This window comes from Pelophylax lessonae (genome assembly GCF_965119305.1).
Source record: "Pelophylax lessonae genome assembly, chromosome: 12".
Classification (NCBI taxonomy): domain Eukaryota; kingdom Metazoa; phylum Chordata; class Amphibia; order Anura; family Ranidae; genus Pelophylax; species Pelophylax lessonae.
The window spans coordinates 17,502,189-17,517,150 of record NC_138779.1 but is presented as its reverse complement, the minus strand read 5'-3'; the positions used below and the strand labels follow the sequence as shown (position 1 = coordinate 17,517,150).

General features: G+C 40.1%; 1 protein-coding gene across 9 annotated transcripts in view; it reads right to left on the bottom strand.

The window, feature by feature from the left end:
- CAMTA1 (calmodulin binding transcription activator 1) overlaps positions 1 to 14,962 on the bottom strand; it is a 2,131,086-nt gene that overhangs the window by 298,151 nt on the left and 1,817,973 nt on the right. For 8 of the 9 annotated variants that reach the window (XM_082273273.1, XM_082273274.1, XM_082273270.1 and 5 more), the window contains exon 7: positions 11,551 to 11,691. The exons of the other annotated variant lie outside the window; for it this stretch is intronic. In XM_082273273.1, coding sequence (XP_082129399.1) covers positions 11,551 to 11,691 — 141 coding nt within the window. The remainder of the gene's footprint in view (positions 1 to 11,550; positions 11,692 to 14,962) is intronic. 9 annotated transcript variants of the gene reach the window in all.

Sequence of the window (14,962 nt, the reverse complement as noted above, 5' to 3'; positions counted from 1 at the left end):
GCATTGAGTTATTCACCTTGAGGTCATCACAGAAGACAAGGGGGCACTCTTTGCCTCTTGATGAAAAGAGATTTCATCTCCGAATATGGAAGACCTTCTTCACAGTAAGAGCTGTGAAAATGTGGAATAGTCTCCCTCAAGAGCTAGCTCTGGCCAGCTCAGTAGATTGTTTTTAAAAAAGGCCTGGATTATTTTCTAAATGTACATAATATAACTGGATACTAATATTTTATAGGTAAAGTTGATCCAGGGAATATCTGATTGCCTATTGGGGGATCAGGAAGAAATTTTTTTCCCCCACTGGAGCAAACTGGATCATGCTTTATTGGTTTTTTTTTTTTTGCCTTCCTCTGGATCAGTGGTTCTCCCCTCCTGTCCTCAGGACCCACTAACACGCCAGATTTTAAGTATTACCTTGGGGAGATGCAGACTAGAATATTGCAACCACTGAGCAGCAGATGATATCATTTTTGACGTATTTCAGTTATCTTGCAAACCTGGCCTGTTAGGGGGTCCTGAGGACCGGAGTTGAGAACCACTGCTCTAGATCAACTGTGGGTATAGGATTGTGTATATGGAGGTTCTCTATTTGTGTATGTTTTTTTTTTTTTTTGTTCTGTGTTGGTTGAACTGGATGGATTTTTTTCAACCAGATTAACTATGACTGCAGGGGGGACATTCTGCCCACTGATCACCAATATAAGCGACATTTTTCCAACATCACTCAATGGATTAGCCTTAGCAGGGGTTCCCGGAGACCTGAAAATTTTTTCAAGAGTTCCTCTGGGGGTAAAATGGTTGAGAAAGCCTGGGCTAAACAGTTCCCACCTTTGCATTTCAGAATAATTTTACTGATTATTAAACTTAATTCTAAAATGAACGTCTGCGTGTTGAATGGTTGCGGAAGATTCTTTTGACATCATCAATCCAGCAGTTATTATGCTCTCATATTCAGGGGGTTAAGCCAGTGCCTGTGAGCGATCTCCGCACTGTTTGCACAGATATTCCGGCACAAACGCCTCCCTTCTTTCCATGGGAAGAAAAGCCTATGAATTTTTGATCTTTCTTGCACTAATTGTTTTCCCCCTTTCTTCACTGAAAAAGAGATAGAAACCTTAATTATTCTATAATGACCTAATAGGAAAGGAAGTTAATCCTTTTCTGCTAATGGTTGGTAGTAATTACTTGTGTCAAAAGCTGGGATAGCTGCGGAAGTTCAGGAATCAAACAAAATATGTAGACACTTATATATCAATTGTCTGTAAGTGGCTGCTAGATCAGCTATGCCTAAAGTGGAACTCCAGCCTAAATCTTTTTTTTTTTTAATCAGAGCAGGGGAAGAGCTAGACCTTCTGTTGGATATTATTGATGTCGGTGTTCTGGCTGGGAAGAAAATAAGTCCTTAATCCATAGAATTCAATACACTCCTTATATCTATGAGCCTAAAAATGAAGGGTGCCATGGTGAACCACTGATGGGTGGCGCTATCAAAGAGTCCAACACTGTGAATGACACCAGTGCACCATTAAAGCTGAATTCCAGGTATGGATTTTGTATGGTTACATTGGTCCAGCTTGGCCAATGACTGGGGAAGTGAGAAATCATTGTTGCAGCCCCTGCTGTCTTCTGGATCCAGTACAGAGTGACTGCTCTGCTGCATAATAACCACAGAGGGTCGCATGCTCGGCACAAACACCATTCAAAGAAGACCTTGTATTTCTCCCAAAGAATACAAGGCCCTCTCTTAATGGACCTCTCTGAGGTGGAGATCACAACATCACCACACCGCCCCTTCACCTTATCCAATCAGAGAACACTTTACAGTCGTTGAAAAAATGCAAGACATTCTATGAATGGCACCAGTGCAAAGCAAGTGATCACCTGTGGTTACTATGCAGCAGGGCAGCTGCTCAGCTCTGGACCCAACCCCAGGACCCCTCCTTCTGCAAACCAGTGTTACTTTTGGCAACGAAAATATTTTCATCATAGTTTTCTTCAGCTGCATGTTTTCAGTGACAAAAACTATTACAAAAATAAATTCCAACATTCATCAGTGAATAAAAATGGAACGAAAATGTGAGGGAGGGATGTTTAGCCACCTGAACTTCTGCTTTCCTCGGAGCACCGCCTGTCTGTTAAAGCTCCAGCCTCCTGACTCTATTGGCAAGCTGTATTGGCTTGGAGAGGCAGGCTCCTATTAATTCTTTCCCTTTCCTATGCAGTTCCACACATTACACTCATTCACAATATCTCTTTGGTGCCCTCTGCTGGCCCTTCTCATCGGCAACAAAATTCTATCCCCAGTCTATAACAATAGCACATTAAAGCTGTTTTTTTTTTTTAACTTAATGCATTCTATGGAATAGGACTCTCCCTCCTTATTGGCTGAGAAAGCAACGGGTTGCCTTTGGCTCCCGCTTCTGTCAATCAAAATCAGTGAGCCAATAAGGCGAGAGAGGCAGGGGGCCCGAGCCATGGGTCCCTGTCGGAGTGGACACACAGAGCCAAGGCTCAGCTGCCCCCACATCAAGCTGCTAGTTGTGGGGGCATTCGGCAGGAAGAAGAAGCCAGGAGCACTGGCGACGGACCTGAGAAGAGGAGGATCAGGGCTGCTCTGTGCAAAATCACTACACAAAGCAGGTAAGTATACAGTGTTTGTTATTTTTAAAATGAAAAAAAAAAACAAAAAATAAAAATTGGGCTTTAGTATCACTTTAAACATGTATTGCACTATTGCACTACCACATAAGGACAAGTAAAGGGCATCTACTAAGCTGCTGAAAGAAAAAAAAAATAAGAAAAAAGGCTTTTCTTAATATTTTTCAAAATAATAATGAATGTTGGTAATATATTTAGATAATATGTGCAATTGAAGTACAGCAAATAGAGCTTACAGGATTTTTTTTTCATACCAAATTATATAATTATAATATAAAGTATCTCACAAAAGTGAGTACACCCCTAACATTTTTGTAAATATTTTATTCTATCTTTTCATGTGACAACACTGAAGAAATTGTTATTTGATTCAGATGGTGTCAAGTGTGTGTGGTGGCAACCAGGTGAGGAGTACAAAGACAAGTATATCTTGCCTACAGTTAAGCATGGTGGTGGGAGTGTGGCACTGGGGAGCTACAGTTCATTGAGGGAACCATGAATGCCAACATGTACTGTGATATACTGAAGCAGAGCATGATACCCTGTCTTCGGAGACTGGGCCACTGGTCAGTATTCCAACATGCTAACGAACCCATACACACCTTCAAGATGACCACTGCCTTGCTAAAGAAGCTGAGGGTAAAGGTGATGGACTGGCCAAGCATGTCTCCACACCTAAACCCTATTGAGCATCTGTAGGGCATCCTCAAACAGAAGGTGGAGGAGCTCAAGGTCTCTAACATCCACCAGCTCTGTGATGTCATCATGGAGGGGTGGAAGAGGACTCCAGTGACAACCTGTGAAGCTCTGGTGAACTCCATGCCCAAGAGGGTTAAGGCAGTGCTGGAAAATAATGGTGGCCACACAAAATATTGACAATTTGGGTCCAATTTGGACATTTTGACTTAGGGGTGTACTCACTTTTGTTGCCAGAGGTCTAGACATTAATGGCTGTGTGTTGAGTTATTTTGAGGGGACAGCACATTTACACTGTTATACAAGCTGTACACTCACTATTTTACATTGTAGCAAAGTGTCATTTCTTCAGTGATGTCACATGAAAAGATAGAATAAAATATCTACAAAAATGTGAGGGGTGTAATCACTTTTGTAAGATACTGTGTGTATATATATATATAAATATATATATATATATATATAAATATATATATATATATATATATATATATATATATATATATATATAATATGTAATTATATATTTAAAGTTGCACTTCTGTTTGTCAAAAAGCAATATTTTTAACTTTAAACTATTTTATAAGGACGTTATAGATCACAACTGCAAAATCTGTGTCTGTAGTGCATGTTCAAACCTTAAGGCTCCGTTCACATCTAGGCGTTTTGGGGCGTTTTTGGGGCGTTTTTCTGCTCTAGGATCAGCTCTCAAAACGCCCAACAAGACAAATCCTATTCATTTCAATGGCCCCTGTTCACATCTGAGCGTTTTGACGCTGTATACAAAACGCCCAACGCTCAAAAAAGTACATGAGCTTCTTTTTGGGCAGATTACAGGCGTTTTCCATTGATCTCTATTCAATCTAAAAACGCCTGCACAAAAATCGCGGTAAAAATCGCTGTAAAATCGCGGTAAAAAACGCCGCAAAAATCGCGGTAAAATCGCGGTAAAAAACGCGCGAAAAACGCTACGCTCAGGTGTGAATGTAGCCTAATACCAGAAATAATAACATGGTATTAGAACTTTACTCCAGAAGTATATAAGGAGCTTGGCAAGTCTAGAAATACTTAAAGTGGATGTAACCCCAAAAAATAGCACTGCTAGCCCCTCTCTTTTATGCATGTTTGTTGACATGTACGTCTATTATATTTTTGAAAAGAAATGAAAAAAAAGAGAAAAAAAAAAAACTAAATGAAATTAAACTTTAAATAATGCCTTACAATTTCACTAAACCCATTAGCTTTTAGTCAACTAAAATGTACTTGAGATTTTAGTCGACTAAAATATGACAAAAACTAAAATAATTCATATGACTAAAATATGACTAAAACGAAAATGGCATTTTATTCAACAGACTATGACTAAAACTAAATCAAAATAAACACTGCTGCAAACAGGAAGGGTGACTGACGACACCTTGCAATGTGGTTCATCCCTGACTGACCTGTCCATTCCTCTAATAGCTTGTGGCTGGTCTTTAGGCAGATTAAAGCCTCTCTGGAAATTACGTTTAATGAATACATAAATGGAAGAAGTGGCATTTTTATATCTGCCTGGAGCTCAGAAATAACATTTTACTGTTGTATTTTGTCATGAGATCCACAAGAGGGCACCAAAGAATCCTGAAATAATCCATCTCGAATATTCCTCATCATATATTGATACAAACTATATTATATATTGATACAAACTATATTATGGTATTTGTGTTTGGTATCTGATACATTCAAATATTAGGAACTGTTAGCATACATAAAACAAGCCGGTGATGGGACAAATTTAGGAACAGCATTGTCATTTCTGTGTCACACACATGATCAAGGGGGCTCATTCATTCGTATTGTTTTCTTCTACGTTGTAACAAGTTTTTTAGGAAAAGGAATCACCAAACTGATTCGCTATTTATGTATCGCAATGTGGTGAAAAAATCTTGCTTTTCTTTTCTTTTTTTTTTAAATCTGTAACACAAGCTGTAACAGGAAGACCTTTTTTTTGTTCCCAAATTGTAATATTTGCATGGGGCACATGTTGAAGATGCTCATTGAGTGAAATTCTGGAAAATCGTGTAACTGGTGACCCAGGAGGCCCAGGTTCATGGGGGGCCCCCCATGATAAACTTCCACTACATACTTGCCAACTGTCCCGGATTTTCTGGGAAAAACTGAGAGCAACGTCCCGGAACCTGTACTGAGCTCTCCTAAATCCAGGATTGTGCCCTCCTGATCCACCCTGTACTCTGCCCTTTATGTTGATTAGTCTTTGATTTATGGCATGTTTTCTTGATGTTTAATATCGATTTTATTGGAAGTATTAATTCATATGTTTAATTCTATCAACTATTAATACTTTAGTAGGTGCATAGTTTGGGGCAGGTTGGTAGGGGCCCAAGTACATTACGTCCACCAGGGACACCTGGGGGTGGGGGTAGAGGGCCATGTGCCCCAGGCGCTGCATTGAGAGGAGCACAGTTTGGCATCTTTGCCCTTGTCCCCGAACTGTATACATGAGGTCGTAAGTATACTGGCAGTTGCATTTCCTTCATTCAGGGGTCCTTCAGGGGTCTCCAAACTTTACAGTACAAGGGCCACATTGTATATTCGATATCGTCCCAAAACTTGCCTCTTGCATGGCCGAGGAGGCCGCGCAGCAGTGCGATCTGTCACCGGCTGTGTCACTGCACTGGCCCCCTGCCATTATCATGTGATCGCTGTGACCAATCACAGCAGACCACATGACAATTGTAAAAAAAAAAATGGATAGCTTTCTTTCATGCCATCCGCTGTATACATTGGTTTGCTAGCTGTGATTGGGTGAACACATGGTACAGACAGGCCAATCACAGCTCATCTGTGCCATGTAATTAGCATTGACCAATCACAACAAAATACACTGAATGAACTAGTTCCATTCAGTAAAAATGGTTGCTTATATAACAGTGGAAAAAAAAAATCCTGATCACTTTCCTAGAGTAGTAGTGTTACTATGGTAACACAGTATTGCCATGGTCACAGTGTGTTAAAAAAAAAATCGTAAATTAAAAAAAAAAATGTAATAAAAAAAAACAAAACAAAAAAGATTATTATTATTTCTTTTTACATACTATCACCAGGCAGCGCCCCTGATCACCACCACACCAGTTATATGATAACTCTGTATTGCACTGGTGACAGTATGTAAAGAAAAAAAATACAGCTTTAAAAAACTTTTACTTGGACTGTCCAAAAAAGGGGTCATTTGGGGATATCTGCACTGTCCCGGCATTTTTGGGCCTTAAGAAATGAGATCGGCCATCAGTACATCAGGATTGATACATTTTTAGATATATATCCCATAGTTTGTGGACTCAAAGAAATGTAGCAGAACACGCTTTGACCTAAATTTATGAGGAAATATTATTTATTTGCAAAATTCTATAACAGAAATTAAGAAAAACACGTTTTTTGTATAAACATTTTCCATCGTTTTTTCGTTTATTTAGCATAGTATAAAAAACCCAGTCTTGATTAAAATGGTTGTAAAGTCTTGTTTTTTTTGTTTTTTTATATTAAAATAACAAACATGTTATACTTGGTTTTGCAGAGGGCAGCCCAGATCCTCCTCTTTTAGGGTCCCTGGATGGAGCTCCTGGCCCCTCCCTCCTTTTGAGTGTCCCCAAAGCAAGCAACTTGCTATGGGGGCACCCGAGCCGAGCTGCAGCTCTATGTATCCATTCAGACACGGAGCTGCCATTCGGCCCTGCACCCTCTATCACCTGATTGGCTAACTGAGTTTGATTGACAGCAGCGGGAGCCAATGGCGCTGCTGCTGTGTCTCAGCCAATTTGGAGAGAGAGTCCTGGGTGGCTGAGCCACTCGTGGACATCACTGGATAAAGTGGGGGCTCAGGTAGGTATAAGGCGGGCTGCTGCACACAGAAGGCTTTTTATCTTTATGCATACAATGCATTAAGATAAAAAACCTTCTGACTTTAAACCTCCTTTAAGGAGGAGTTCCAGCCTGTAAAAAAAAATTAAAAGTTAGCAGCTAAAAATACTGCAACTGCTGACTTTTAACAGAAATCTCGTGATGTCGGCACCCACACCTGATCCCCTCCATCGGCTCCGGGTGCCAGTACCGACATCTTCACTAAGGGAAACAGGAAGTAAAGCCTTGCAACTTCACAGCCTGTTTCCTACTGCACATGCACGAGTCATGCTGTGCTTTCTGAATAGTCCTGCTGTCTTCTGGGACTTGTGTGTCTCCCAAAAGGCAGCGGGGGAAAGGAGGAGGGGCCGGACATTTTGTAGATTGCGGTAATCTTACCCGCAAGTGGAAGCGAGTACCTGCTTTTGACAGGTTTCTGCTCCCCCTTCCCTATGAAAGGTGCCAAATGTGACAGCGGGGGATGGGAGAAAGCAAAAAAGCAGAGCTTCCCCTTTTGGGTGGAGCTCCGCTTTAAACACCACCAAAAGAAATGTCTACTTGTGTGAACAAAATGATACAAATGTCATATGGGTACAGTGCAATTGTCATTCAAAGTATGACAGCTCTGGAAGCTGTCAATTGGCCTGGGCATGAAGGGGGTGAAAGTGCCCGATATTGAAGTGGTTAACTAGTGAGGGGCAGTGCCGTCTTTAACACAGGGCAAAAGGGGCAGCTGCCCCGGGCCTAGTCATTGTTGTGGGGCCCAAAGCAGCTGCCTCTTGAGCCCCAACTGCCTGCAAACAGTTGATAAATGAATTTGGGTGGGCCCAAGAAAATGTTTGCCCAGGGTCCAATCAATATTTAAGACGGCCCTGGTGAGGGGTCCAAATTCACTTCATTACTGGGAATCCCACAAATAGTCAGGTCTACAAATGAACTGCAGTGGCGGAATCCGTCAGATCGCAGATGGAACAAATCTACATAGATTCGCTCATCAGGCTTTCCCATAAACCCGTATTTTGATGACAATCGTCTTATAGGGCCAAAAAAATCAGTCTTCTCTATAGACGTTAATGTCAACAGCAACAATTTTATTCCCAGAAGATTATATCTCCGAGTTGCTCGTATTTAGCTTTCTTGTTTACTTTAAGCCTTTTTATGTGTTAGCAAATGCCACAGCCTTGCAAAGTCCCGCAGCATATTGTTTTCAATCCGTGTATGCATTAGCCGCCCGGCCTCACCGCGATATGTTCTTTTTTTGGCTTGTGGGCAATTGTGTTGTTGAATCTGCAAGTTATGAATAATTTGTGCACAGAAGCAAAAGGCCAGCCAGACAACAATGAATATATGTGAGCCATTAGGTCTGTGCAACAGCAATGTAAGCCTGCGCCTAATAACACCGCCGAGTGGTCGTGCAATAAATATGTGGTCGTGAAATAGTACAAACTCCGGTCATTAAACAGGTAACACTGGCTGAGAAAATATAAACAGCAAAAATGCAAAAAAAAAAATAAAAAATACATAGCATTGGGAAATGTATACAATCCAAACACATCACATCAGCTTATTATAAATGTTTATATAGGAAGCTATTCTGAGGACAGTTCATATACCACAAACTGTAATAATAAAACAGCAAAAAGGGGACAACGTGTCATCCATTGTGTCTGGGCTGGAAATGTTTTACGTCTGCGGACAAAACTAAAATAGCTTTTTTTAGAGTAAGTTAAGTTGTGGGCTGTATGAAAACCCTAAAAGCTTTCCATGTTTTAAAGAAGCAAGCTTAAAACCCATGAAATAAAATTATACAAAATGTATAAAATATAATAATAATGAAAAATTATTAAAACCATGATAATAGAAAAAAAAAATAATAGAAATAAATACGAACACCATGTAAAATATTATAGAAATAATATAAATATCATTAATTTCCATGAAAATATAAAAATAAAAAAAAGATAATAATTTAAAAATACTAAATATATATCTATATATATATCTATATATACATAACTATATCTATATCTATCTATCTATCTATCTATCTATCTATCTATCTATCTATCTATCTATCTATCTATCTATCTATCTATCTATCTATATATATATATATATATATATATATATATATATATACATATACATATATATATAGATATATAGCTTATATATATACATACATATCAGAAAGACAGACTGAGTAGCTCTTAAAGGGTAACTCCACTTTAGTGGGGGAAAAAAAATCAGCAGATAAAGAAAAAGCAATATAGCATATACAATTGCGACACAAATCATATTGTAATTGAATGTTATTAAAAATGAGCTTTCCTTTTCAATCTGCAGCTGTTTTCTGAAACTGCAATGCAATATGTCTACCTGGACCTGTTCTGTACACAGAATGTATACTGACCACACCCCCAGAAACATCATTTCCTGCTTGTGTGATTGGCTCACCAATTTTCCCAGAAGTCTACACTAAGATATAAGTTAGATTTCTGGCATCCCCTGCAACAAAAATGTCATTTTTGGTGAGATCCTCCCAATAGGAATACGTCTAAAGGGATGCAGGCCCCACAGATTTCCTCATTGGAGCCCTGCAGCTGCACAGCTGACAGATATTTATGAAACCACTCCCTTTTGACCCACTCAGCACAGAGGAACAAACAATGATTTCTTTAGAATAACAAAAGTTAGGAATCTGCAACAAAGTTTGTTAAAATCCCTGCAATGTACAGAGATCCCCCAGAGGGGAATGTTTTTTATCTCAGCAAAAGTGGAGTTACGCTTTAATATGTTCTTTACTAATAGCTGAGGCCTTACCTAACAAGAAACCATGCTCTTTTTATTTAATAATGTTATTAAGAATTTGATAAAAATGTTGCAATGATTTTGCGAATAAAAACATTAAAAAAGCCAATTTTGTTTTTTCAGAAAAAGACAAGTACATATTATAAATTATTACCTACGTTATTTGAAGTTCTGCTACATAATTCTCAAATAATTCTTCAAAATTTTATTTTTGAGTTAAAAATAATTACAAGCAATCAAATTACGCACAATTGTCCCTATTCTGACACCCTAGGAAATGTCCTTGGGGCACATAATTTAGAACTTTGCCATTAACTTACTTTTTTAGGAGTAATTTATTAAGAAGTTACAGAGGGCACAGACGGGTCACTACACATAACTCGGTTGCTACGAACATAAGCATTTCACTACAAAATGCAGTACGTTCAAAACAACCTGTTACATAAAGCATTGGTTAGTGCAAACAAAATAACGTCATGTGATTGGCTGTTGTGGATGTCAGCGGTCTTTGCTGTTTGTAGTATGTCATTTAACATTCTTAACTGGAAGATATGATGAGAACTAATCAGATGTTAGCTTCTACACTCCCCCCAACAGTAGAAAATAAGCTGCTGCAATCTGATTGGTTGTTATGGGCAAGATCTAGGCTTGTCTGAGGGCTAGAGGTGATCAATGGGCCAAACCTTCAGAAAAATGGCAGCTAAGGTCTCATCAGTTAATATGGGCAACATCTCAGCTCTCCCATACCCTAACTTTTATCAATGGATGAAACCATCAGAAACATGGCAACTGAGTTCTGGTTGACGTAGGCAACATCTCAGCTCTCCCATACACTTGCTTTTATCAATGGGCCAAACCATCAGAAGAATGGCAACTGAGCTCTGATTGACATAAGCAACATCTCAGCTCTCCCATACACTAGCTTTTTTCAATGGGCCAAACCATCAGAAACATGGCAACTGAGTTCTGGTTGACGTAGGCAACATCTCAGCTCTCCCATACACTAGCTTTTATCAATGGGTCAAACCATCAGAAGAATGGCAACTGAGCTCTGATTGACATAGGCAACATCTCAGCTCTCCCATACACTAGCTTTTATCAATGGGTCAAACCATCAGAAGAATGGCAACTGAGCTCTGATTGACATAGGCAACATCTCAGCTCTCCCATACACTAGCTTTTATCAATGGGCCAAACCATCAGAAGAATGGCAACTGAGCTCTGATTGACATGGCCAACATTTTAGCTCCCCAATACTCTAACTTTTATTAATGGGCCAAACCAATAGAAAAATGGCAGCTGAGGTCTAATTGATTGCCAGGGGAACACCTCAGCTCTCCTCTATACTAGCTTTTATCAACGAGCCAAACCATATTATACCTTTCTCCATTATTAAATAATCCTAGCGGTGTTTGAAAATAATGGTAACATGGCTAGACAATGGCGGTTGGTGAGCGCCCTGCGGCAGATCTCTATAGTTACCTAGGTTGCCAGTGCAGAGACAGTTGTGCGTCCGAGGTTGGGGTTTGCTCTGGTGACTGTCGAGTATCTGTTGGACAAGGAGCTCCACAGAAAAACCTGTACTGTTGTTCCCATTGCTGCAGGTCCACTTAATACCATGAACTGCGGAGAGAATATCGGAGGCCACAAGTCAGAAATAGCGTCTATACTGTGTGATTTTTTTTTTTTTTTAATGTCATACTTTTTATGCTTCTACTGGAAGAGAACCAGTCACAACTGGACTGTCAATATCCAGGCCTAAATTATTAAAACATATAGATTTGTCTTTATTCTGTCAGCAGTCAAGGGTCAGAGGTCACCGGAAGTCTGACCTCTGGACAAGGTCAAACAGCTTGAAACGCAGTCAGACTTCTGGTGACCTATGAACTCCTATCATAAGCTGACAACTAGCCAGTGACAGGATCACCAATAGATCACTTACCTTTTCCTATGGAGTTGTTCCCTCGCTAACAGGTGGGATTGTGCAGTGAGGATACCATTGGGAGCTATACCTCCCTCACATGGGTGATTCTACCGCTGCTGATGTGTCACTAGATGCGGAATGGCTTGTCTGATATAACATAAATAATGGGGCTAATGTAAAAATTTCAAAAGGAAGTTTCATTATTTAGGACATAATATTTGGACTCAATCATGGCTGGTTCTAAGCTAAACAAGACCCGAGTCTGAAATCTGGCAGGTTGGCTAAACCCCAAACCCATGCAGGTAATAAAACTCTACCAGGCTTTCCAACAGCAGCCACTCCATATGGTACAGAATGCACCACCACTGGCTTTCTCTTTACATTTCTGATTTTTAGAATCTCTTTGCATTGAAACAATTGTTCCGTACATTATTAAGTAGGCCATGTTGTAGGAGGTGTATTACCACTGTTACATACAGAAAAAAATGGTTGATTGACACATCACCCACCCCTCTTCAGTCCATCCAGTTAAACCAACAAAAAAAAAAAAAAGAAAACCAACACACTCAAATAGAAAACCCTCCCATACACTATCCAATACCCACAGTTGCTCAAGAGGAAGGCAAAAAAAAAAACCCCAATAAAGCATGATCCAATTTGCTTCAGCGGGGGGGGGGGGGGGGGGGTGGTTTGGGGAAATTCCTTCCTGATATATTGGTAAAAATTAGGATGTTGGCACAGGTTCCTCCATATTTTTTGATATTGTGATAATAGGGTCATCACATATTTGCAGGTTCTTCAGTTAAAAAAATAAAATTTTCACCAGAGTTGCCTCTGTCAATGGAAAAGACACATGCTCCAATGCACATGGCTTGGACATGGCCAAAGCAGACAACAGCCTGATATTAAATGTTCTGTTGAAGACAGAAGGCGTCATTAGATTTTCTTCGGGTGTAACAATCCCAAATTACAAGCCTGATGCCCCCACCACCTTACATTTCAGGCATCTGGTTACATGTCAAACAGTCAGACTTGCAGCCTTGTCAGAGCTCCTCTAAGATCTGCTACTTCCATGACCCCTGACGGCCATAGCAGACTCAAAGCGCCATTCTCATTACTGTCCAGACAGCTGGGAGCTACCCTCTCCAATGTCCCTGTCATCAATGAGCTGGTGTAACCTTGGCCACCGCAGCACATCAGACGTGACGCGTGTAGCTCCATTACACTCATGTGAAGGCAGATGACAGCACAGATAGTGGTTCTGCTGCCTGCCGATAGATAGATAGATAGATAGATAGATAGATAGATAGATAGATAGATAGATAGATAGATAGATAGATAGATAGATAGATAGATAGATAGATAGATAGATAGATAGATAACCAAAATTTGGATTCCACCTGCAATCCTCTCAATGTAGGTTAGAAAGTGAAAACTTACATTTTATTGGTCGCCTTGGCCAATAGCTAATGTTCCAGGTCTGATAAATTCAATCCCTTGGTAAAGAATTGTCATAATTCTAAATTGGTTCAGTGATATTATGTATAAGACTGGTTACCCTTTCCTGGCTGGCCAGCTCATAGTCCAGTAATGATTGAAAGGTTTACCTACTCAGGACTCGAAGCTTTTATCTTCCTACTCACAAATAATTTGTCATAATAGCCCGTGGATAGTGCTTGCCTGCAAAGACTGGGCCGCCTGTTATGCTCCTGGTGGAAGAGGGTTAATGAATCATGGAGGAGATAATTTATGTTCTGTTAATGTCATTTCTCAATGTCAAATGCGGCTTGCTGGGAAATTATCTAAATTCATAGAAGATTAGGTGATACGTATTCTCTGTACTATTCCCACTCCTAGGAAACGCAGCCAAGTCCCGAAGCTAAAGTGTATGTATAGTCAAAACTTTAAATTTTTTTAGTATTGGATAGAGTGGGGAAGGGTTAATACCCCATTAGTTTACTTTTTGATGTCTGTGTCTAGCGGGGGAGATTTCCTCTTACTTCCTGGCTCGGAGATGAACAGATAGGAAGCCTCCAGAAAGTGAGAAGAGTTCCTATCTTGTCCCCAGAGCATTGGAAGAATTCCTCTCTTGTTCTCAAGACAACTCTAGAGAACAGCAACACAATTAATAAAAGGACTGGAGGACTTTAATTGCAAGGAATGACTACAAGCACTAAATATGTTCTCCCTGGAGAAAAGACGCTTGAGAGGAGATATAATAGCAATATACAAATATCTCAACGATGAACCCAGGTAGGAAACTATTCTGTCTCAGGGAATCTAAGAGGACACAGGGCCACACAATGAGATTGGAGGAGAAGCGGTTTAGCTGCATGGGGCGTTTTTCACAGTTAGGACAATAAAGATGTGGAACTCTCTTCCACAATTGGTGGTGTCAGCGGGAAATATTGATAGTTTTAAAAGACTCTTTGATGTGCATCTTAGTGAACACAACATACAGGGATATGGGAAATGATTATCGACATTGACATAAATACACCTACACAGGATGAACTGGAAGGGCAAGCGCTTCTTCTCTGCTTAGTGTGTTTATTCAACCTTACCAACTATGAAACTCTAACATTAAGCATTTCCACATACTTTCAGTTTTAGTGGCAATGGTCACCAGGACACAAAAGGGGTGAATCTTCCTGGTGGGACCACAGATCACAATAACAAATCTGCAGAGGGTCTAACCTATACAGTCTCAACCCGGGTTCTGTGGAATGCTAGTGTTCCACCAGAGGTTGCTAGGGTTTTGTTGAGATGTGGCTAATTCACCTCCCATTTGATGGTGCCTGCATAGGTTTGGGGCCAATGCCACTTGGAGAAGCCAGCTGCATGCCAATAGTGATCTCTTTAGTTGTATACAGGGATGGTATTCTGATCAATACTGTAAGAGTGGCATTTTTTTCCACTGGCCACAAATATAAGGGGAATTTTTCCCTCTGACCTCCAATGAATTTTAGC